Source organism: Haplochromis burtoni, unplaced genomic scaffold (assembly GCF_018398535.1).
Source record: "Haplochromis burtoni strain Fernald_Lab_line unplaced genomic scaffold, NCSU_Asbu1 Contig_388, whole genome shotgun sequence".
Classification (NCBI taxonomy): Eukaryota; Metazoa; Chordata; class Actinopteri; order Cichliformes; family Cichlidae; genus Haplochromis; species Haplochromis burtoni.
The window spans coordinates 454,247-473,256 of NW_024582749.1; the positions used below are offsets into that span (position 1 = coordinate 454,247).

A 19,010-nucleotide genomic window follows, 5' to 3' on the forward strand; every position below is an offset into this window, starting at 1 on the left:
ATCCCTCTATAGCTGGAGAACACCCCCTTCTTAAATATGGGAAGCACCACCCTGGTCTGCAATCCAAAGGTACTAGCCTTCATTTTCAACGAAAACAGCCCTACAACATCCAGAGCCTTCAGGAATTCAGGGCGAACCTCATCCACCCCAGGGGCCCTGCCACCAAGGAGTTGTTTAACTGCCTCAGTGACCTCACCCCCACAAATGGATGAGTCGTACAGTCATACTGAGCTTGGTCCGCATTTCTTTAATTTACTCCAGAAGCATTTCTGTAGCAAGGAGGAAAAACTGAGACATACTGTTGAAACTGCACTTCTTTTTTTTACATTACAATGTCTGAGGGATTATAAGTGTAATTAAACTTCAGGGCCGCATAAACTGGGCCACAATGTAAAATTAGATTGACTTCCTGGTCCAGAGTAAATAAATTTGTGATATTTTTGTACAGAGCCAACAAAGCTCAGTAGTAGATCTCCTAATAAAGTCAAATCTCTCCCAATCAAATCCATTCTGAGTTTGTATTTAAACACTATCCTGTTGATTTCTATACTAGTGAGTATTTTCAGGGGCACATCTTTTTACCTGCATGTTACCTATTCTTTAAAGTTTCACTGGACCAGGCTGCTTTCTGAGTACAAACTTTTAAATAAACCAAACCAGGACGCCTGCTCGCAGTGAGGCAGGTGTGACACATCAACTCATGTATAGCTTCACTGCCCCTGTTGGACTAAATCACCTCTCCATTAGCAAACATGTAGAAGATGAAGGAGAATTTCAAAAACACACTTGGGACTAGGATGCTGGGAAGAGTTGGATCTTGGATGGGGTTTGTTTGTGTGTGGATTCCAGAGTTTGGAAAATCTGTTGCAAAACAGTCCAGAACAAATCGCGGCTGTATTTTACAGACTCGTACAGTACTCACTTGACGTAAGCTCTCGGCTGCAAAATGAAGCACCTACAGAGAAGATGGTGCAAATTTTCAAGAAGTTAAATAAAATTAAAGCTAAATTAATTGAACTAAATTACTTGGGTAAAGAGAAAGATGGAGAAAGATGTGGCATCTCTAAGAGCTGACAGTGTTTCAAAGAGATCTTTGTAAGCATCCAGGGCCTCTCTGAGATTTACTGCACTACAGCGAGCTTCAGACGCACCCGATATTATGAGAGCTGAACTCAGCTGACCTCTCGGTGTGAGTGTCTTTGCCCTACCTGGATGTCTGTCGGCAGCTCCCCACAGATGTGTGATGGGACTCTGAGAAATCTCGAAGTTATCGATGCATGGTGACAACTGTGAGAGAGCAGAGGCATTTTGACGAATCACATCTGGCGAACAGTTTTTTGGGTTTTTTTGAAGGGCGCGTTTGTCACGGTTCTGGGTCAGTTTTGACCCAGTATTTTGAGTTTCTCGTGTCTTGGTTTAATTTTGTATTTTGGATTGTATTTTGATTCTTTTACATTGTTGACCATTATGAGAATTATAGGTTTCTGTTTATTCATGTTTTAGAGTTTGCTCCTTGGTTGTGTTCTCATCTTTATTGCAGGTTTAGTTCAGTGTCTAGTCTGTCTCTCAGTGTCGTGTCTGCGTCTTTGTTTAGTGATTCATGTTTCCTGTTTTATTGTGAAAGTCTATGTCTTATGTTAGTGTGTGCAGCTTTGCTCCCCCTGTCTCCCTCCTGTTGCCCATTCCCTGATTACCACCCTGTGTATATTAGCCCTGTGTTTTCCTGTGCTCAGTGTCGCGTCGTACCCTCAGATTATGCCTGTGTGTTTTTGGTCTCAGTAGTCTATGTTCACTTCATGTTTTGTTTTGTCACCAGCAATAAAGCTGAGGTTTTTGAGTTTCAATTTAGTGTCTGAGTCCTGCATTTGGATCCACCTCTCCATCCGCCTGCACACAGAGCCTTGACAGCTTTATCCTATGACGTCTGTACAGCAATTTTAAATAATCCAATAAGATCACATCTTGAAGGAATCGTATTTTGCGCCTTACTTGAAATTGCTTCACGGATTTGGCTGATGACTGGAGTTACGATATTTAATAAACTCACAGTTCTGACACTCGCACAGAAAAAGTGTTCATTAATTGATGCCTTAAAGCTGCATTTGGTTTATTTATTCTATTCTCACTCTGTCAAAGTCAAGCACATCTTCAAATGTCACTTCTCACCCCTCACTTCTTTCCTTTCCTCTGCTATACCCTGTTTCACTTTTTGTGCGTGTCCATAGTTCATTTTCTCATTTTTCATTCGTGGTCATAAGGGAAGTTTGTTGTTACGTCGCATGTTTGTGTGTGTGTGAGATAATGGTAAAATGAGGAGGCCTCGGGGTTCGTCTAGACGTTAAGAGGTCGGAAAGTAGGCCCCTGTTTCTGGAAGGTATTTGGTATCCATTTCAGAGGGGAGAGCAGGGGTGAGTGAAGGAGTGTGACGGAGTGTGACAAGAGTAGGAACAGGAGTGTGCAGGCTGCTGTTGAGTAACAAAGGTTAATACTGTCCGTGTTATTAGACATAAAAGGCAGCACAGCTGAACCAGTGCATTTAGAACTCAGACCTGAGTCTTCAAATTAACATTGAATGTCAAAACAAACACACATTCAAAAAAGCCACATCAGAAAATCCCCTGAGTAAGCTGAACTTAGCCTCATTCGGATGTTTACTTTTGTCTCAGGAAAGGAGCAGTCTTTTCTGCACGCATAAAGTATAAAGTTAAACTTGTACAGCTAAATGAATACAGCTGAAACATTAGTGTCCACTAATATTAGCCAATCAGTATTTTTCCACATGAAAACAATAGTTACTATCTTGCAAATGTGCAAATTTTGTCACCGTACTAGTGTCGGTCAAACAAATGATGATTTGTATTTACTACCAGGTTATCTGTTAATCAGCCACATTCTTCACTCTCATTGGTTGTGGCTTCAGTTCCTCTCCTGATAGGTGATAAAATGTATATCTTGTGACAGGCAAAATCTGCACTGTTCAAATAAATACTGTTGCAAAAGAGTATTTAACCCAGCAGTGACTTTCAGTATCATTATCATTAGTATCTGTCTATTTGTTTGTGCTTGTGTGACATAATAAAAGTCAGGCTCCCTCAAGAACTGCTGAAGTAAAAAATAAATACATTTCAGTGATGTAAAAGCTCATGATCATCACAGTTTTCAGGTTATAGAACTTTATGAAGTACAGAAATAAAGTTATATGTTTTGTTGTCACTGGCTGGCTGTGCTGCTTGAACCAATGAGGACAAGTCAAGGAGGTTTGTAAACAGCCAAATTCAGGACAAATTAATCTTGTCTGACTAAAATTTGAACAATGCTCTGGGAGGAGCAGTGATTCTTGTGAATTGTGGATAGATGGACAGGCAGATTATGAATGCCTCGTCCTTGCATGATCCTTAAATTATGGTGTAAATTCGCATAATGCAACTCTTTTTTTTCCCGCTAAAATTTAATTTTAATATGGCTCTAGGCTGTAATTGCTAATTGTAGAGTAGTAGAGTGAAACCAATTATTTTTTTGTTAGCAGAAACCAAAAGGCAAGAAAGGTAAAGTGAAAATTATAAAATAAAATACAATACAGCTTCAGTTTATAAGAACTACTCACCAACTGTGGAAATGAGACCATCATAGGAGTAATTGGATACATGTTAAGAGGCTGAATTGCATCTTCTGCCATGAAAAATCACTCTGAAGCCCAGAGTTTCCTTTCCTCCAAACCCAAGAATTAATGATGACAATGGAGACAAAGAGCAGCTCAGTCAGTCAGCATTTTGTGAGAAAGAAATTCCCCAGAGTGTTTCAGTAAAGCATATTTGAGGTCGATGGAGAGAGTTTCAAAGAAGAGAGCGGAGAAGGGTTCAGTCTCAATGATTCAGTATGAAGAGGCCCAGCGGAGCAGAACCTGAGATTAATGCATTTCTTCCTCTGGAACCCAAAACATACAATCAGACTCACGCTCACACTGAAGCATACACATCATGTTGAGTCTATTATGTCCATCGCCATGACAGCGTCTGAATATATTTCCAACTACGCCCAAGTCTCTGTGTGTTTAAGGTGTACACTCATAAATGCACTATTCAAAATTAGATCCTTTTGACAATATTACTCTGGCCATGAAAGTGAAGTACGCTATGGGCAACAATTCTTTGCCAACTTGTTCCTAACGTCTGTAACACCATCCACCTAACTGTTCCTGAAACAAAATATAAGAGGATGAAATATCTGGGTTAAGGTAGACTTCTTCATAAACAAAGTCTAGGAATCTTTTTGGTTGGCCTTATTTTCAAGCATGCAATTTTATTTTGATTTCAATGGTCACTGAAAAATAAACACTGAGTATTTACGCAATGATCTTATGCACGCGCGGTTCAGCTGCTCATTATCACAAGTACGTACTCAGTTTACTGACAGATTCATCGTGTTGGAAATGATTTGAGAACTCAACATCTCAACTCATCGTTTAATGTCTTATATTACACAGAATCATAGATAACAATATGTAATATGAGGCATTAATAAGCACAGAGTAATCATTGTTATTACTATTAATGCAAATATCTCATCACCTAATCGAATTGCATCAACTCAGTGCAATTAGACATGTAGACATGGTCAACACAACCTGCTGAAGTTAAAACTGAGCATCAGTATGAGGAAGAAAGGTAATGTAAGTGGCTTTGAAGTTTTCGTTGCTATTGGTGCCAGTGGCTCTAAATACAGTGGAACCCCGACTTACAAAATTAATCCGTTCCTGAGGGTCTTTCGTAAGTCGAAAATTTTCGTAAGTGGAGAGCTCATTGGACACAAACACCCACGAATGCCACAATGGGAAAGTCAAAGGAGCTCAGCATGGATCTGAAAAAGCGAATTATTGACTTGAACAAGTCAGGAAAGTCGCTTGGGGCCATTTCAAAGCAGCTGCAGGTCCCAAGAGCAACAGTGCAAACAACTGTTTGTAAGCATAAAGTGCATGGCACTGTTTTGTCACTGCCACAATCAGGAAGAAAACGCAAGTGTGCAACTGTGTGATGATATCACATCAACATGCCCCAAAATCTCTGAGGAATGATTCCAGCACCTTGTTGAATTTGTGCCACAGAGAATAAAAGGAGCTCTGAAGGCAAAAAAAGAAAAAGAGTCCAACCTGGTAAGCGATAGGCTTACTTGCTGCTTTTGCCCCATTTTTAAAAAAAGCTTAGGTACCTACACATTGTGAGATACCAGCATTCTTATTAATGCACCCAGACTGAATCTCATAAAACTAGGTGGTACACAGTTTAATGCATAAAAACTAAACAGTGATAATACCCACTGAATCATGGGCTGAATCATGACTTCAGTTCCTCCACTACTTGTTTCCATGTTACATCTTCCTTGGCGGGGTCATTACAACAGCTGAAGAACACATCATAAAATCAAGCTTCTGCTGCCGCAGCTCAACTCCACTTTCTTCTCTGGTCCTATACCAAACTTTTGTTTTGCATGGCTTAACTCAGTGTATTCGATTTGAGTTTGGTTTGGTTTTTAACAAGTGCCAGTGTTTATCAGTGCATTGGTTCAGGTTGCCTTCCTATTGGTTGGTCAGCAGACATAAGTCATGGCTGAAGTCATGTTGTCAGACTGTCGTCCAAAATTTCAGACACAGTTTGAATTTTATCCCGAGCTATCATCAGTCACAAGACTGTTTAAACAGCCAGCTTTGAAGCTCTGCCACTCTACAGTGTGTGATTACGGTTTTGGGGTCACAACCATTGATATATCCCTTATTCTCTCAGGCAGACTCTATTTCACAATCACACAGAGTATAGCTGGCGTTAACAGGTCAAAGGGAGGCGCAAAAGCACATGCTGCCGCCGTCTTAATTAATCATTTTACAGATTAATGAGGTGCTATATATATATACATACAGTGATAGCACAGCCCCACATCCCACTGCAGACTCAACATATTTAAAGCTCTTCTGGTGTCTCTGGACATTCCTATGTGGCTTATCAGGCCTTTTCTGGCTGGTAGGAGCTCCAAGCCTCTGTCTCACCCATCCCTGCAAGAGTACCTCTGATACTGAGGAGGAGAATGGAGGAATACAGGAAAGAAGCAGCCAGACTGAAGGGGAGGAAATGATTAAGAGTGAGATGGCGGGAAATGGCAGCTGCAGAGACAGGAAACAGTCTTTTTTTTCTTATCATCTTATCACAGCTGGGGAATCGCTTCAAAGAGATGCACCTTGCTTTCATTTAACACAGAGGGGACTAGTTTGCACTGGCTGTCCACGAAAAACCTTCCTTTTTTAAACTCCTCTACTCTTAACTCGAGTCTGGCTTACATTTCTTCATAGCTTGAGGTGAGAATTCACTGACTTGTTTGAAATTTGCTGGGTGACTCAGCCGCAATAAATTTAAAAATGCTCCAGTGAGCAAATGCATTTTTTCCCCCTCTTCTTTCCAAAATAAAAGGACCTCTTGAATCACCCTGTCTAAGACAACATTTTCCAGCATTCAGGTGATGGATGGTCTTCATTTCCCATTTTAATTTGCTGCTCTCAGAAATTCGGGCCAAGTATCAGACTCCCAAACATCGCAAGTGTATGTTAGTGTTTGTGTGCCTCCTCTGGCCAAGAATGAACAGGAACCCTACGGCTCATCTCCGCAGGCCAAATGTAAGCAACTTACACAGCCCCCCGTTTAATCTAATAGACAATGTTTTGAAAAACAACGCTGCATATTTTGGCTGTAATGCGTCAAAGCTGATGACTATGACGTCCCCTCCTGCTTGGACAGGCTGGGTGGGAAGGAGAAGATGATAGAAAGGCAAAGCAGTGGGACAAACAGGAAAACTGGATTGAGATGTTAGCATGTTTGTTTTGCTTGTTGTGGTCTGGCAAAGCTCGATGTAGTCAGAACAGAAATGTGTATGAAGATTGATCCACGAGTGCCTTCATCCTATGGAACATCAGCTTGGGAATATAAGATGTTGGCTTGGAATCAAGTTTTCACAGTGGGAAAAAATATCTGGGCCGCTCTAAAAAATGCCAAAGTTCTCCTAAACTAACACAAAGCAAGAAGAAAATACTACAGTCACATTAAACGTTTACCTTCTGATTTTTTTTACTGTATAGCGACTACTGAAAATGAAGTAGTTGTTTATGAGGTTTGGGAGCCAACACCGTGTTTCCCCTCCGAATCGGCCTTCATAATGCGGCTCAAACATGGATGGTGGATGTTTGAAGGATTCAAAAATCCAGCAGGAGAAAAAAAATATGTTTGCCAGCTTTAGCCTGACCTTTCATATTTATAGACACACTGCAAACATATATTCTCATGCACACACTCTAGTTTACAGACCATAATATAACATGTCTGACTTATATAGGATGACAACCATGTAAAGACATGCAGCTGCTCCATAAACTGTGTGTGTGAGTAATAAGCATGACTATGTGTGTTTTTTTTTCTGGAGAGCTGGGCACATAAGGAGCTGCTGGATCTTTTCCCTGAGGAAAAAGGGGAAAATCTCCCACCTGATAGTCCAACTTATATGGATTTCCAAAATCACACTGGCCAGGAGAGCAGAAAGCTCCTTACCAGGTGGCTAACCCTGGTAAACTACTCTAATATCTGGTATGACCCAGATTTTGGGAGAGTAAGCACACAGCTAACCAGTAGTCAGGTAAAAACATTACTGTGAAAGTGTTTCCCCCTGTTTTTTACTTCATTTTTCCTCTTATTCTTCCATCTTTCTCCCACTCCCATTTCTTCCATTATCTTTTCATCACACGCTGCCCATCTGTCTGTGTCCCGTGCAGCTGTGAAGGCAAGCTGACACAGCCAGACCGCCAAGTCCAGTTTAACACTCTGCTCACTAGGATTTCAAGCCAGGTCTTACTTTAGAGAGAAAGAAGGCTTTTTTTTTAAAGAAAGAGATCTGGCAGCATGTGGCAACGCATCACAAAAGGTGAATCTTCAGGGGAAAGACAAACGAGGCGGCAGAACAAAAATGATTCTGGAGTATTTTTAGTAAGATTGTACGCATAGAGAGATTTTATTTTTATAGCTGGGACTCGTATCCAAACCCAACTGTAATAAAAGAAACAATGGAAAAAGCCGTAATTCCTGAATCATTAAGATTACGAGCAACAGACAAAAATAAAAGCAAAGGCTTGGAGCCGTACCACCTTCGAGATATCTGCTCGTGTATGAGGCAAATGCGTGGAAAATGACTAAGTGTTTAAAAAAAACCTTGGAGAAGCAGAGGTGACGCACGCCGCTCATTTCTCGAGGTCAGTGTGGGTTATTCCTTAAGAGCTATTCATGAAATCATGTACTGAAAGTCATCAACGACTTCGAACGGCGGCCGTGCTGGAAAAAATAAACTCAAGTAGGAGTGATGTCATCATTAACAAGGCTATCATGTCTAGAGCGAGGCTTGAGAGGACGCAGACCCTGCAGTGCTGTGAATCATCATCATGATTAAGTGCCGCACACTTAATGAACTAAAGAGTACATAACAGTTACTGCATTATAGATTTTTTTCACTCCCTGCTGTGCGTAAGTGAAAGGAGAAAGAAAAAGCCGGCGACGCTTTTTATATTTTGAAATGTCTCTGAACTAAAGTGTGGAGTTTTCAAAGTTTCACACTGCTGGTATTGCTTTCAGGAACCTAGGGGTCTACATCAGATTATATTAATCGTGGAAAAAGCTAGTGGGAACACCATCAAAAAACTGAAAACAATATCCAAACTCAGAGCCTCGAGGTCCAAACGACGACCTCAGCAGGTCACCAGCAGCGTTTGAAGCCTTTTCCAATGGCACGCTTCTACCATCCAACTTCATGCAGCGACTGGCCAGATGTCCAAAAAAAATAGCTTCTGGTTTTTCATTTAATACACAACTACATTTTTTTGTGGGTGCAGAACAATAAATGCCTTTTAAGGAAAGATTGTCTGAAATGGTGCACTCTTTTCCTCATCCCACCAGTTTCCATGACAGCTGAGCTTCTCGCTGCGCTGTAGAGCACTGGGTCTTAAAAAGTTTCTGCATGCACTGTTGAATTTTAGTAAAAAATTAAGGTCAGTGTGATGGCATTAAAAAGCCCTGCTTTATTTTCTCTACATTAAAGTGGATCCACTAATGCTCATTGCTTCTTTTTGTTGTTGTTTTTTGTTCCCGGATTCTAACAGGACCTGTTTTTCTATGACTGTACTGAGCAAACAGTCTTTAAAAAAAGATCTGCATACTGATGTTTAGGCTCCAGCAGGCACTGTGCATTCTTATTAGTGATATTTGCAAGTATTGCATGTAGACACAAACACCACTGTCACCTTACAGCAAGGAGATCCTGACCGTGGCTTGCGTTCTGTCTGAGTCCTCCAGCTTTCTATCACAGTTCAACGACAAGCGTCTTAGGTCAGTTTGTGATTCTAGATTAGCCATAGGTGTGAATTTAAACGTGAATGGCTGCTTTCCTCCATGTGTTAGCCCTGCGACAGACGGCCACAGGTGACTACAAGCCAGAGTACTCCTAGTGCTCCTAGTCCCAACACCCAGATAAATGGGGAGGGTTGTCTCAGGAAGGGCATTCAGTATAAAAATCTTTGCCAAAATAAATATACAGATCATCAAGAATGAGTTTTCCATACCGGATCACTCAAGTCAATTGACAGCCACTGACCAGCAGGGTGCCGATGGAAACTATTCTACTGCTAGGCAAAAAAAGAGGAGGCAGAGGAGAGGGGGAAGGTGTGTTACATATTCAGAGGGCTGGTGTGACAGGACAGGATGGAAGATGCCTAAAGGGAGCAACCAAAAAAAGAAGAAGAAAAGGACGTTTGCGCTTATTTCCAGGAACATATTTTTAGTTTCAGACTCTCCTAGAGCGGCTTTGCATGATCCACAGTTCAAAATAATGCTTATGATCTTTTGGTTTACTTGTGATGTGACAGTAACAGGTAGAGCTGGGCGATATAAGATTTTTTCATATCACGATATGTTTTTTTCATTTCAGGCGATAACGATATCTATCACGATATAAGCCAAATAACTATATTTGTAAGATTTAAATGTGCCGTTGCTCACAAGTAAAATGTGAAATAATCAGCAGCTTGTTTTTATTTAAATATTTATTTCCCATAATAAGTTCAACAGGGTAGATGTACTTAAGGAACATGAGACTTTTTCAGATAAATAAAGGCAAATATTGCAAACTACACAAAAGGCAGCCGCTAAAGCGTTTAAGTTTCAAAATAGAACAAACGAAACAGACTAAATTGTCAATTCCACTTAGAAACAAAATATTAATTCTAAAAATAAATCTTAGTTTGTTTTACAGAAGAACAGACAAAACTGACTAACTTTTGTCAATATCAAATAAACTGAGAACTAAAAGGAAATTCTCAATCTCTCCTTGTTGTATAGCTGAGCTTTTCAAACAGTTTTAACAGTTACTTTAGTCTGACAAAAGCCGAATGACGAATTAGCGCTTCCAGTCAGAGACTGAGCATGCACCGGTTTATTGTATTTCCAGACTTGCTTTCGGCACAATTTACAGTGCACGCTACTCTGTTTTTGTCAGACTTGAAATAGCCGAAATACCTTCACACTACGGAACTTCTATGGCTCTTCCGTTCGACAATCTCTCCGGCGTTGGAACCATCATCTGTTTTCTCTTCGGTAACCTTCGGTCACGCTCGGTTGATTTTTCTAGTCGGCACACTCATTTCCTCCATTACCCGGGCGGCACGGCGGCTGGCTGCTTCCCAAACAAATACACATGTGCGGCTTGGCACTTGTGCTGTACGTAACAAGTCACGTGACGTGACGCTGCGGCTGTGATTGGTTCGGCTCTGCGCTACTTAATTTGGATTGGCTGTTCTTTTTTTTTTTTTTTTTTTTTAAGAGGACAAGAGCGGTGAGGTCTATCGCAATAGGCCTCACCGCTTTTTTCTATCGAGAAAAAGTTATTTCGCAATACATATCGTTATCGTTCTATCGCCCAGCTCTAGTAACAGGTCTTCTTTATTCATTTTCCTCATCTACACCCCACCTGGAGGGGGTCTACGCTCCAAGAACCAAAGTTACAAAGTGTCACCATTAAAAACAGCTCAAAAGCTTTCTGCTTTTAGCTAAGGTGATAATTATTAGAAAAAGTTTATGAGTATGACATCACTTAACCAGACTTAGCATTACTAAGTTTACACTCCAAATGTATAACAAACCGCTGAGCGTTACCTCCAATCTTACCATAAACCAAAATCAGAAATCATTCTTTAACCTACATAATTTGATGCTTTAAGCCTACCGCATGATGTATTAGGTGAAAAGAGAGATGGCAGACAGACAGACAGAGAGAGACGGAGATGAAGAGCGCTGGAGGAGAGCCCTGTCTCTACATGCACGGCTGGTGGAAAAATGTCTCTCTTAATGGATCCCAGCTTTCTACAGCACTTAGAACAGCCAAGACCCGCCGAGGGAATAAAATATGGCATTATTATTATTATCCTGCAATTATCAATTATCCTCTCTCTCCCTCCCTGCCTAACTTTCACTGTCTCTGTTAGTTTCTAAGCACCGATGCACACGTTCACACGGATTTAAACATGCACACTCAGGCGTTCGGGACTTTCTGTCAGACTGATCCACGTGGGGGCACGTGTTTGGAAGAAATAACTAAGAACATGCGCTCTCCTACAGAGAAACCACAGAATCTGCACTTCAAAACTCTGATGGTTGCGCTGCAGTTTAGCTGGTACACGATGACAGCCGGATATGCGCCTTGTTGACTAGTGTTAGCGGAGCCATTTTTTATGTGACAGATGGAAACAGACAACAAAACTCCTTTTTTCTTTTTCCAGTCAGATTCGGACAGACGACTCAAAAACCCCCCCAAAAAACAGAAGAGAGATTACGCAATAAATTAAAGACAGATTTTTCACTCTAACATCACTTCCTTGATCCTGTGAAGACACACAGTAAATGTCAGACTGTTCTGCTCCATCAGGTCGAAGCTTCTTTTATTTATTTATTTTTCTGGACGTCTGTATCTGCTAGCCTCATCTGCCTCCAGAAAAAAACAAAAAACTCAGCTCTGTGTAGGCAGCACGCAGTCAGCCCACTCTCACTCTGCAGAGGCTGGAAAGAAATACGGGGGTGTTTGCTGGCCATGAGATGTGAAATTCAAGCTTTTATTTTAATCAGACTTTTAATCTGTTACAGCCAAGTTAGGAGCCTAAGTAGAAATACGCCCTAAAAAAGCCATCTTTGACTGATTTAGTCCACGACATCACTTGATAAATCACCTAAAGCATTTTGAGTGCTTCTGAATAATGATAAGGCGCTAAAGTTTGCCCTGAAAGCCTTTTCTTGCTATTGTTGTGGTCTTTAGCAGCTGGGATGCAGCCAGCAGTCTGCTTATCAGCACTTAGCGAGGCAGGGTGAGAGAAAACCTGTCCTGAGGGCCAAGCTTTCAGTGCTAAGCCGGAGGATACGGTCCAAGACTATTAGCTTTAAACGGGGATGGAGAGATGGGTAAACCTGCCAGAACTTGGCGTACCTCTGCCTTTGTCTACAAATGAGGCTTTTTGTTACAAAGTTCACAAAGTGCAGCAAAAAACTGATTTAAGTTTAAAGAGCAAAAGCAAAAATTAACAGAAAATTCAGAATGAGTGGAAATATGAATTATAATTTCAGGATCGTCAAATCTAAACTGTTTTTTTTTTAATCTAATAAGTGACATAAATAACACGCTGCTTCTGTGTGTCGTGTCTATGCATTGTCCATTTTTTGCATATCAATCTGCACCTTTAAGCGGCACCAAACAGGGACGTGCTGAGATAGGAAAAACTGGAGCTGTTGTGTCTTTAACCACAAACAGATGGCATGCAATAACACGCAAACTTACTGAAGGACAACTGGAATGACATTCAGACGCTGCTTCACAATACCAGGCTGTTACTTAACACCAGATTGCTGACTGTAACTCTTTACCCCTTGAAAGCATGCTACGAGTAATCCCTGAAGCTCTTTTGTGAAATGAGTGGTTTCTGTCATATTTCAGGCCTGCTGTCAGAACAAAATGACCGGGTTTGGATCAGAAGTTAGTGAGGGTGGTTTCAGGGTGGTTACAGCTACCCTTGGAAAAACCCAGAAACTATTCTAATGATCGACAAATCACATTATTGATCTATACTGAGGCATCAAACTCTTCAGGGGCGGTCGTCAAATGCCGTCTTTGTGGTGGAAACATCTCACTCTGACATCACTTCGGTTGTGTGTCATGTCCTCAGACCAAAGACTTATCCTAAACTGAACAGGATAGTCGGGGATCTGAAGGAAGGTGGGGGGAATAACACAAAGAAAACAGTCTGGGGTTGAATCAAACTCAGGTCTCTGCAGCCTTTCAGAATATAGTAAATGGACTGGTTTTCTACTTTACTTGAGCACACAAAGCACTTTATAGATATTTATACAACATGCATCATTCATCCATTACAAGAACTTGTTTTTTACGATTTTTCTAGCAAACATTCACACTCTGATGAACACATGTGACAGGAACTTGGGGTCAGTATCTCGCCCAAGGATGCTCTGGCATGGAGACTGGAGCAGCCAGGAATGCTTTACCTCCGGAGCTACAGCAACCCCATAGTTCAGCTCCTCATCCAGGTGAGCACTCAGCTGCAGCACTTCCTAGTGAGCTTGCAGACCCTAAATATCCCCCATCTTCTGCTGTGTATTCAGCGCTTCCATGAGTTTGTAACTGACTGCAGATCAGAGGCATGAGTCGAGGTGCCTGCATGTTTATACAGGACCAGACCCTATACCACCAACACAGCTTTTACAGCTGGGCTGTTTGGACTTGACGGATGAACTGTGGCATATGTCTTGGGTGTGTGTGTTTGTCTGTGTGTGTGTGTCAGGAAGCACAAATCAACAAACCATAAACAAGTCAACATTATGACCCCAAATAACCCCCCAAAACTCCAGCTTTTACACTAAATCGGTCCAAACAGCTTGTTTAAGCTACAAAATCAAAGATAGCTAAACGCAAAGCTTAAAATCAGATTCATCTAATCGCGTTTAATCTTAAAAATTCATTTCTTCTACTTTTCTTTTCTCTCATTTTTTTTATTGCTCTACAGTTTGTTCAAATACATCCATGGTGTGTATTTCTGTGCACGCGTGCGCTCAGTCTTTATGGTATTTTAATCACTGGAAACCCCTGAACAATTAGCTGGCGAGCGGCTTCCCCTTCACTGTCTGCGGGTGTGTAATTTAGAGGAAAACAGCAACAGGCCTCATTAACATCAGCCTTTCTAGGCCATAATCACTCCATGCATGCACACACACACACACACACACGCACGCACGCACACACACACACCCAGCAGGTCGCAGACTGAAAAAATGTGAAGCAAGTTTGGGGTCAATGTCAAGATGTAAAGATCCATTAATCATTAAATCCATTAGTCTGACTCACCGCTGCCCTCTGGAAGGCTCCTTTCGTGTAGGTGCCTCCTCCTCTGTAGTTGATGGCTGGGATCTCCTGGTTGAACAGGGAGCACTTGTGCTGGTGGGACTTAGGCGCAGAGATGTGGTCCACCCTCGTCACCACGTGGGTTTTGGATGAGAAGGTCACCAGCGCCACGCGGGTGTTCTCCGGTGCGACGGGGAAGTCGGACAGCATCTTGCGTATGAACCTCAGCTCACTCAGGAAGTTGTTGGCCCCCACGCTCGAGGACTCGTCCACCAGGAAAACCAGGTCCAAGCAGGAGCTTTTCTCACGCAGCTCACGCACATTTCGCTTGAACGCCATGCCGAGGCGCTCCACTTTGCTCTCTGCACTTTCTGACAGGTTACCAGCTGACGAGGAGGAGGAGGATGAGGACAGGGTTGACATCTGTCTGTACCGCCGAGGCTGCTGCTGCTGCCTCTGGGATTGTTGAACAGCTGGCCAGGCCGTGGTCCACGCATCCAGGACGCACAGGAGCAGAAGACAAGTAGTCCATGATAGTGTTAAAGAGTATCTTTGATAAAACATAGTTACAGTCAGCACAGGACCTCTACTGAAGGAGGACTCTGCAAAAAAAGAAAGACAGCTTGGATCCTCTTCACAAGAGGAGTTCAGTGAAGATAAAAGTGCCCTAAGCTTGCATCAGCGTCCAGGAGCACAGCAAACAGCAACAACTTGGTGCAGAGTTCCTCAAAAGCATTGCTAGATGAAGATAAAGGTCCTTTCATTCAAAACGTGCTTCTGTTTGTCTTTCTATGTCTCCCCTCAGTGGAGCAAAACTCTGCTCTGCAAATGCTCAGCCTTCCTCACAAGGTGTCTGCCTCCCTGACTTTCCTGCAGAAATAAATCGGTGTATATGGCCACTTCCTCGCTCTCTGTGCATGCAGTGTTTAAGGCTTTTTTAACATAAACCTATATGCTCTTCATCTCCTCTCTGCCTGCCTGCATGCCTGTTAGTCAACCTTTCAGTCAGTGCATCTGATCCAAAAACCACCTCAAGCCTCTTCAGTCCTCTTTAGTCCCAGTGCGCTCCCCCTCAGGCTCCTGTTTGCCTATGTGACGCTCCTGCCTGCACCGTCAGCCAAGCTCCGAATGCTCGTTCCCCTCTTCTCCCCAAATCATTTAAAAAAACACACAGAGGAGGAGGAGGAGGAGGAGGAGGAGGGAGGAAAAAAGTTGAGAGACAGAGAGAGGTTGAGGGGAAAAAAGGGGGCTGTCCAGTCGCGGCGTGAAGTCATTTTTTTCCCCTTCATATCTCCTCCTCTTTTTCTCTCAACTCCCCCTTATTTCCCTATCTCTCTCTCTCACTATGTCTCTCACCCTCCCCCTGGCCCTTATCTCCTTCTCCCTCTCTCCTTGTATTTCTCTATCTCTCTCATCCGGACAGTGAAGTGAGGCTTTATGTCAGTGCTGCGCCTCGCCTGTCAACTTGTCAGCATTCCCAAAGAAAACATCAGCAACAGGCGCAGTGATCAACTCCATATGTCTGCACCGTGCACGTAACACAGCGTCGGTCTGAGATCAAACAAAGTCAGAGTGAAAGGTGGGGGAAAGGGAGGAGAGGACAAAAAGATAAGTCAGATAAAACCTTAGATGAGATTAAGGAAATTATTTCAGACACATGTGGAAGATTGTTAGTTCTTTTTTCCTTTTAGGCGCTATCCTTTCCTCTCCCTACTGACCTCCTTATCTGCCTTGTATCTTGCTCCAGACATTAAAAAACAGGAGGGAACTGAACCGTCTTCCTCTCCCTTTAATTTGCCCACTTTTTCCTGCACCACGGGATTCACACTCGTTTTTTTCTCCATCTCTCCTGTCTCCTTGTGTCTCTCTGCTGTTGTGTTTTCCACTAGTGATTTTATCTGTAACCAAAACAAAAGGCAGCCGGTGTTACAGAGGCACGCTGCGCCTATTAAAAACAAAAGCCTTAGAGTTACAGCCAAAAGAGCCATGGACGCTCAAGAAGAAGAAGAAGAAGAATGAGACTGCAGAAGGAGAGAATGACATCGGACAAGAGGAAGAAAAGGAGGGATGGATAAAGAGATGAAAAAGTTTGCAGACACCCAAACATAAACTTTCATTCATTCCAAAACATTACCCACTGTTCAGGGAAGGCTTTCCACAAAGGATTTTGAAACCTGGCTCCAGGGATGTTCTCCTAATCAGCCATTAGAGCATTAGTGAGATCACCGAGTGGGTGATAAGCGCTGTCTCGCAGTTTAACCCGAAGGTGTATAATGGGGTTGAGATCAGGGCATCTCTGCAGGCCAGACAAGTTTATTCCACACCAAAAAGGAAAAAGCCATTTCTTAATGGATCTGGCTTTGTGCTCAGGGGCAAGTTTCCACAAAGCTTGGAGCAGTTTAGGAATTCATTATACGCTGCAGCATTAGGATTTCCTTTGATCAAAGCCAGAGCTGAAACTCATTATTATATTTATCGCCCATTAGAACAGCAGTTCCCAACCTTTTTCAGCCCTGTCAGACCTACTCAGGAACCCCTTCATCAGGACCCCCTCTCATGTTCTACGGTGTTCATTTAAGCTCATTTTAAACTGGAGCTGGACTATTTCCAGTACAGCATTTATCAGTTATGGTTAGCAAACTCAGCTGTTCCTGCATCACTGCGGACTTACCAGTTTGAACACCATCTGCTGACTACCTTTGGTTACTGCTAGATTTAACGTGTATTGATTACATTCAGTGATCTTTTTTTTTTTAGTCCATACCAGACATATTATCAGACCGTGTCTGAGACATGAACTACCACAGTATAGAAGCATAGGACAAAATGACAGCGTTTAAGAAAGGAAACCCGAAGTGAGAAAATCTGAGCACAAATCAAACTGCTCAGATAAAAACCAAAGAATAAAAGTGGGTTTAAATGGGTTTTTAAAGTGTCTAATAATAGACAGGCCCTGATGTGAAGAGGCAACATCAGACCAGCTACAGCAAAGACCCGATATCCTCTGTCTTTTCATCTGGAACTCGGGAGCTAGGAGCATTTGCTCAGCAGACCTTTCTGATCTAGAGGGAGTGTGCAAACATAAAAGATCAGACAGGTAAGAAGGCGCCGACCCATGTGATGCTTTAAAAAACAAATAAAAGTCAGTATAGGGAAGCTACTATGGGGGATATGTGGGCTTGCATGTGTGTGCCAGTTAATAGCTGTGCCGCAGCGCTTTGGACCAGCTGCAATCGGCTGAGCAGTGACAGACTGACACCTGAATAAAGACCGTTACAATAGTCAAGACGACCAGATCCACTGTGGTGAACCCATGCAAATAAAGAAGCAGCTGAAAGAAGATTTATTCTGTATGTGAACGAAGTCTAGACTGAGAGAAGATCATCATTGAGACGTGTTTTTAGTCTAAGACTAGGATTAATCAATGTCTGGGAAACGGACACTATAAGAAGGGGAGGGATAATCCCCAAACAAACAAAAAAAGGCACAGACAATGGTATGAATATAACTTCCAGGTTTTTATAACCTTATTTTGCAGCAAAAAGTCAGCAACCTTAAGCATTTTTATTAGACTTGACTGGTGATTGGGGCACAGACGACACAGGATTTTTGAGGCAGATATGGATACCAATATCTCGTAACTTAAAAATCTGATATTTCGATAAATTGGCCAATATTATTTTAAACACCAAACATCAACGTTTGTTACATGTAGCTGCCCGACTCGGCTCGGATCAGTTTTATTTGCAGCGTTCCAAACACAACCACCAGGGAAGTTGCAGAGCTCCCTCTGGTGGACAAACTATGCAACATGGTCTTCAAAATAACTGCCCGAACTGCCGCATGTGCATTTCCAGGTCGCTGAATGAAAATGTTTGCTTTTAGATGGACTTTGTAATTTCAGCTAACAATTTCAACAGCTAGAAACTTATTTAGCTGATGATTTTCAACAGTTTATCCACAATTTTAGCTAGCTACTGTATTTCATATTTTTATCAACAACGTTTAACAATTTACACAGCATATTTATGGTTTTATCTAACAGTTTCAACAGTTAATGTTAACTTTTGCAAGCTTTTTCAAAACTTTTTGATCATTTATGCATTTCTTCTATTGTGTTTTACACCTATTAACACCGTACTCTCCATCGCAACGTCTCAGAATTTGAAGTTTCCACTTTTGTAATCCACAAAGACTAAAAGATATCAGCATTTTTCTGATTAATTATATAATGAACTGAGGCTGGACCTCAGTTCATTATATAATAGATAACTACATGTATACATAAGAGAGCAATAAAACAGGAAAAGTAACAAAATAAGTGGAGGAGGCAGAAACAATAAAAACAAGTCTACAGAGGGTGTGTGTGTGTGTGTGTGTGTGTGTGTGTGTGTGTGTGTGTGTGTGTGTGTGTGTGTGTGTGGGTGGGTGTGTGTTTCCTCAAGACAGTCCACTGCACTCAGCTTTGCAGCGTTAGCCACAATGACACACAGTGTTTATTAGGCTCTATAAGCCAAGGTTTCGCTCCCTCTCGCTCCCTC

General features: G+C 42.1%; 1 protein-coding gene and 1 long non-coding RNA gene across 3 annotated transcripts in view; both read right to left on the reverse strand.

Moving 5' to 3' along the window:
- svep1 (sushi, von Willebrand factor type A, EGF and pentraxin domain containing 1) overlaps positions 1-15,688 on the reverse strand; it is a 124,052-nt gene extending 108,364 nt beyond the window's left edge. For both annotated transcript variants that reach the window (XM_005944564.3, XM_005944563.3), the window contains exon 1: positions 14,473-15,688. In XM_005944564.3, coding sequence (XP_005944626.1) covers positions 14,473-15,033 — 561 coding nt within the window. In that variant the 5' untranslated portion in view covers positions 15,034-15,688. The remainder of the gene's footprint in view (positions 1-14,472) is intronic.
- Positions 15,689-15,723: 35 nt separating this feature from the next.
- The window catches only part of LOC102299134, a 5,587-nt gene continuing 2,300 nt past the window's right edge, over positions 15,724-19,010 (reverse strand). The window contains exons 2-3 of the long non-coding RNA XR_317185.3: positions 16,188-16,367; positions 15,724-16,020 (exon numbers count right to left, since the gene is read on the reverse strand). This is a non-coding gene — a long non-coding RNA (uncharacterized LOC102299134). The remainder of the gene's footprint in view (positions 16,021-16,187; positions 16,368-19,010) is intronic.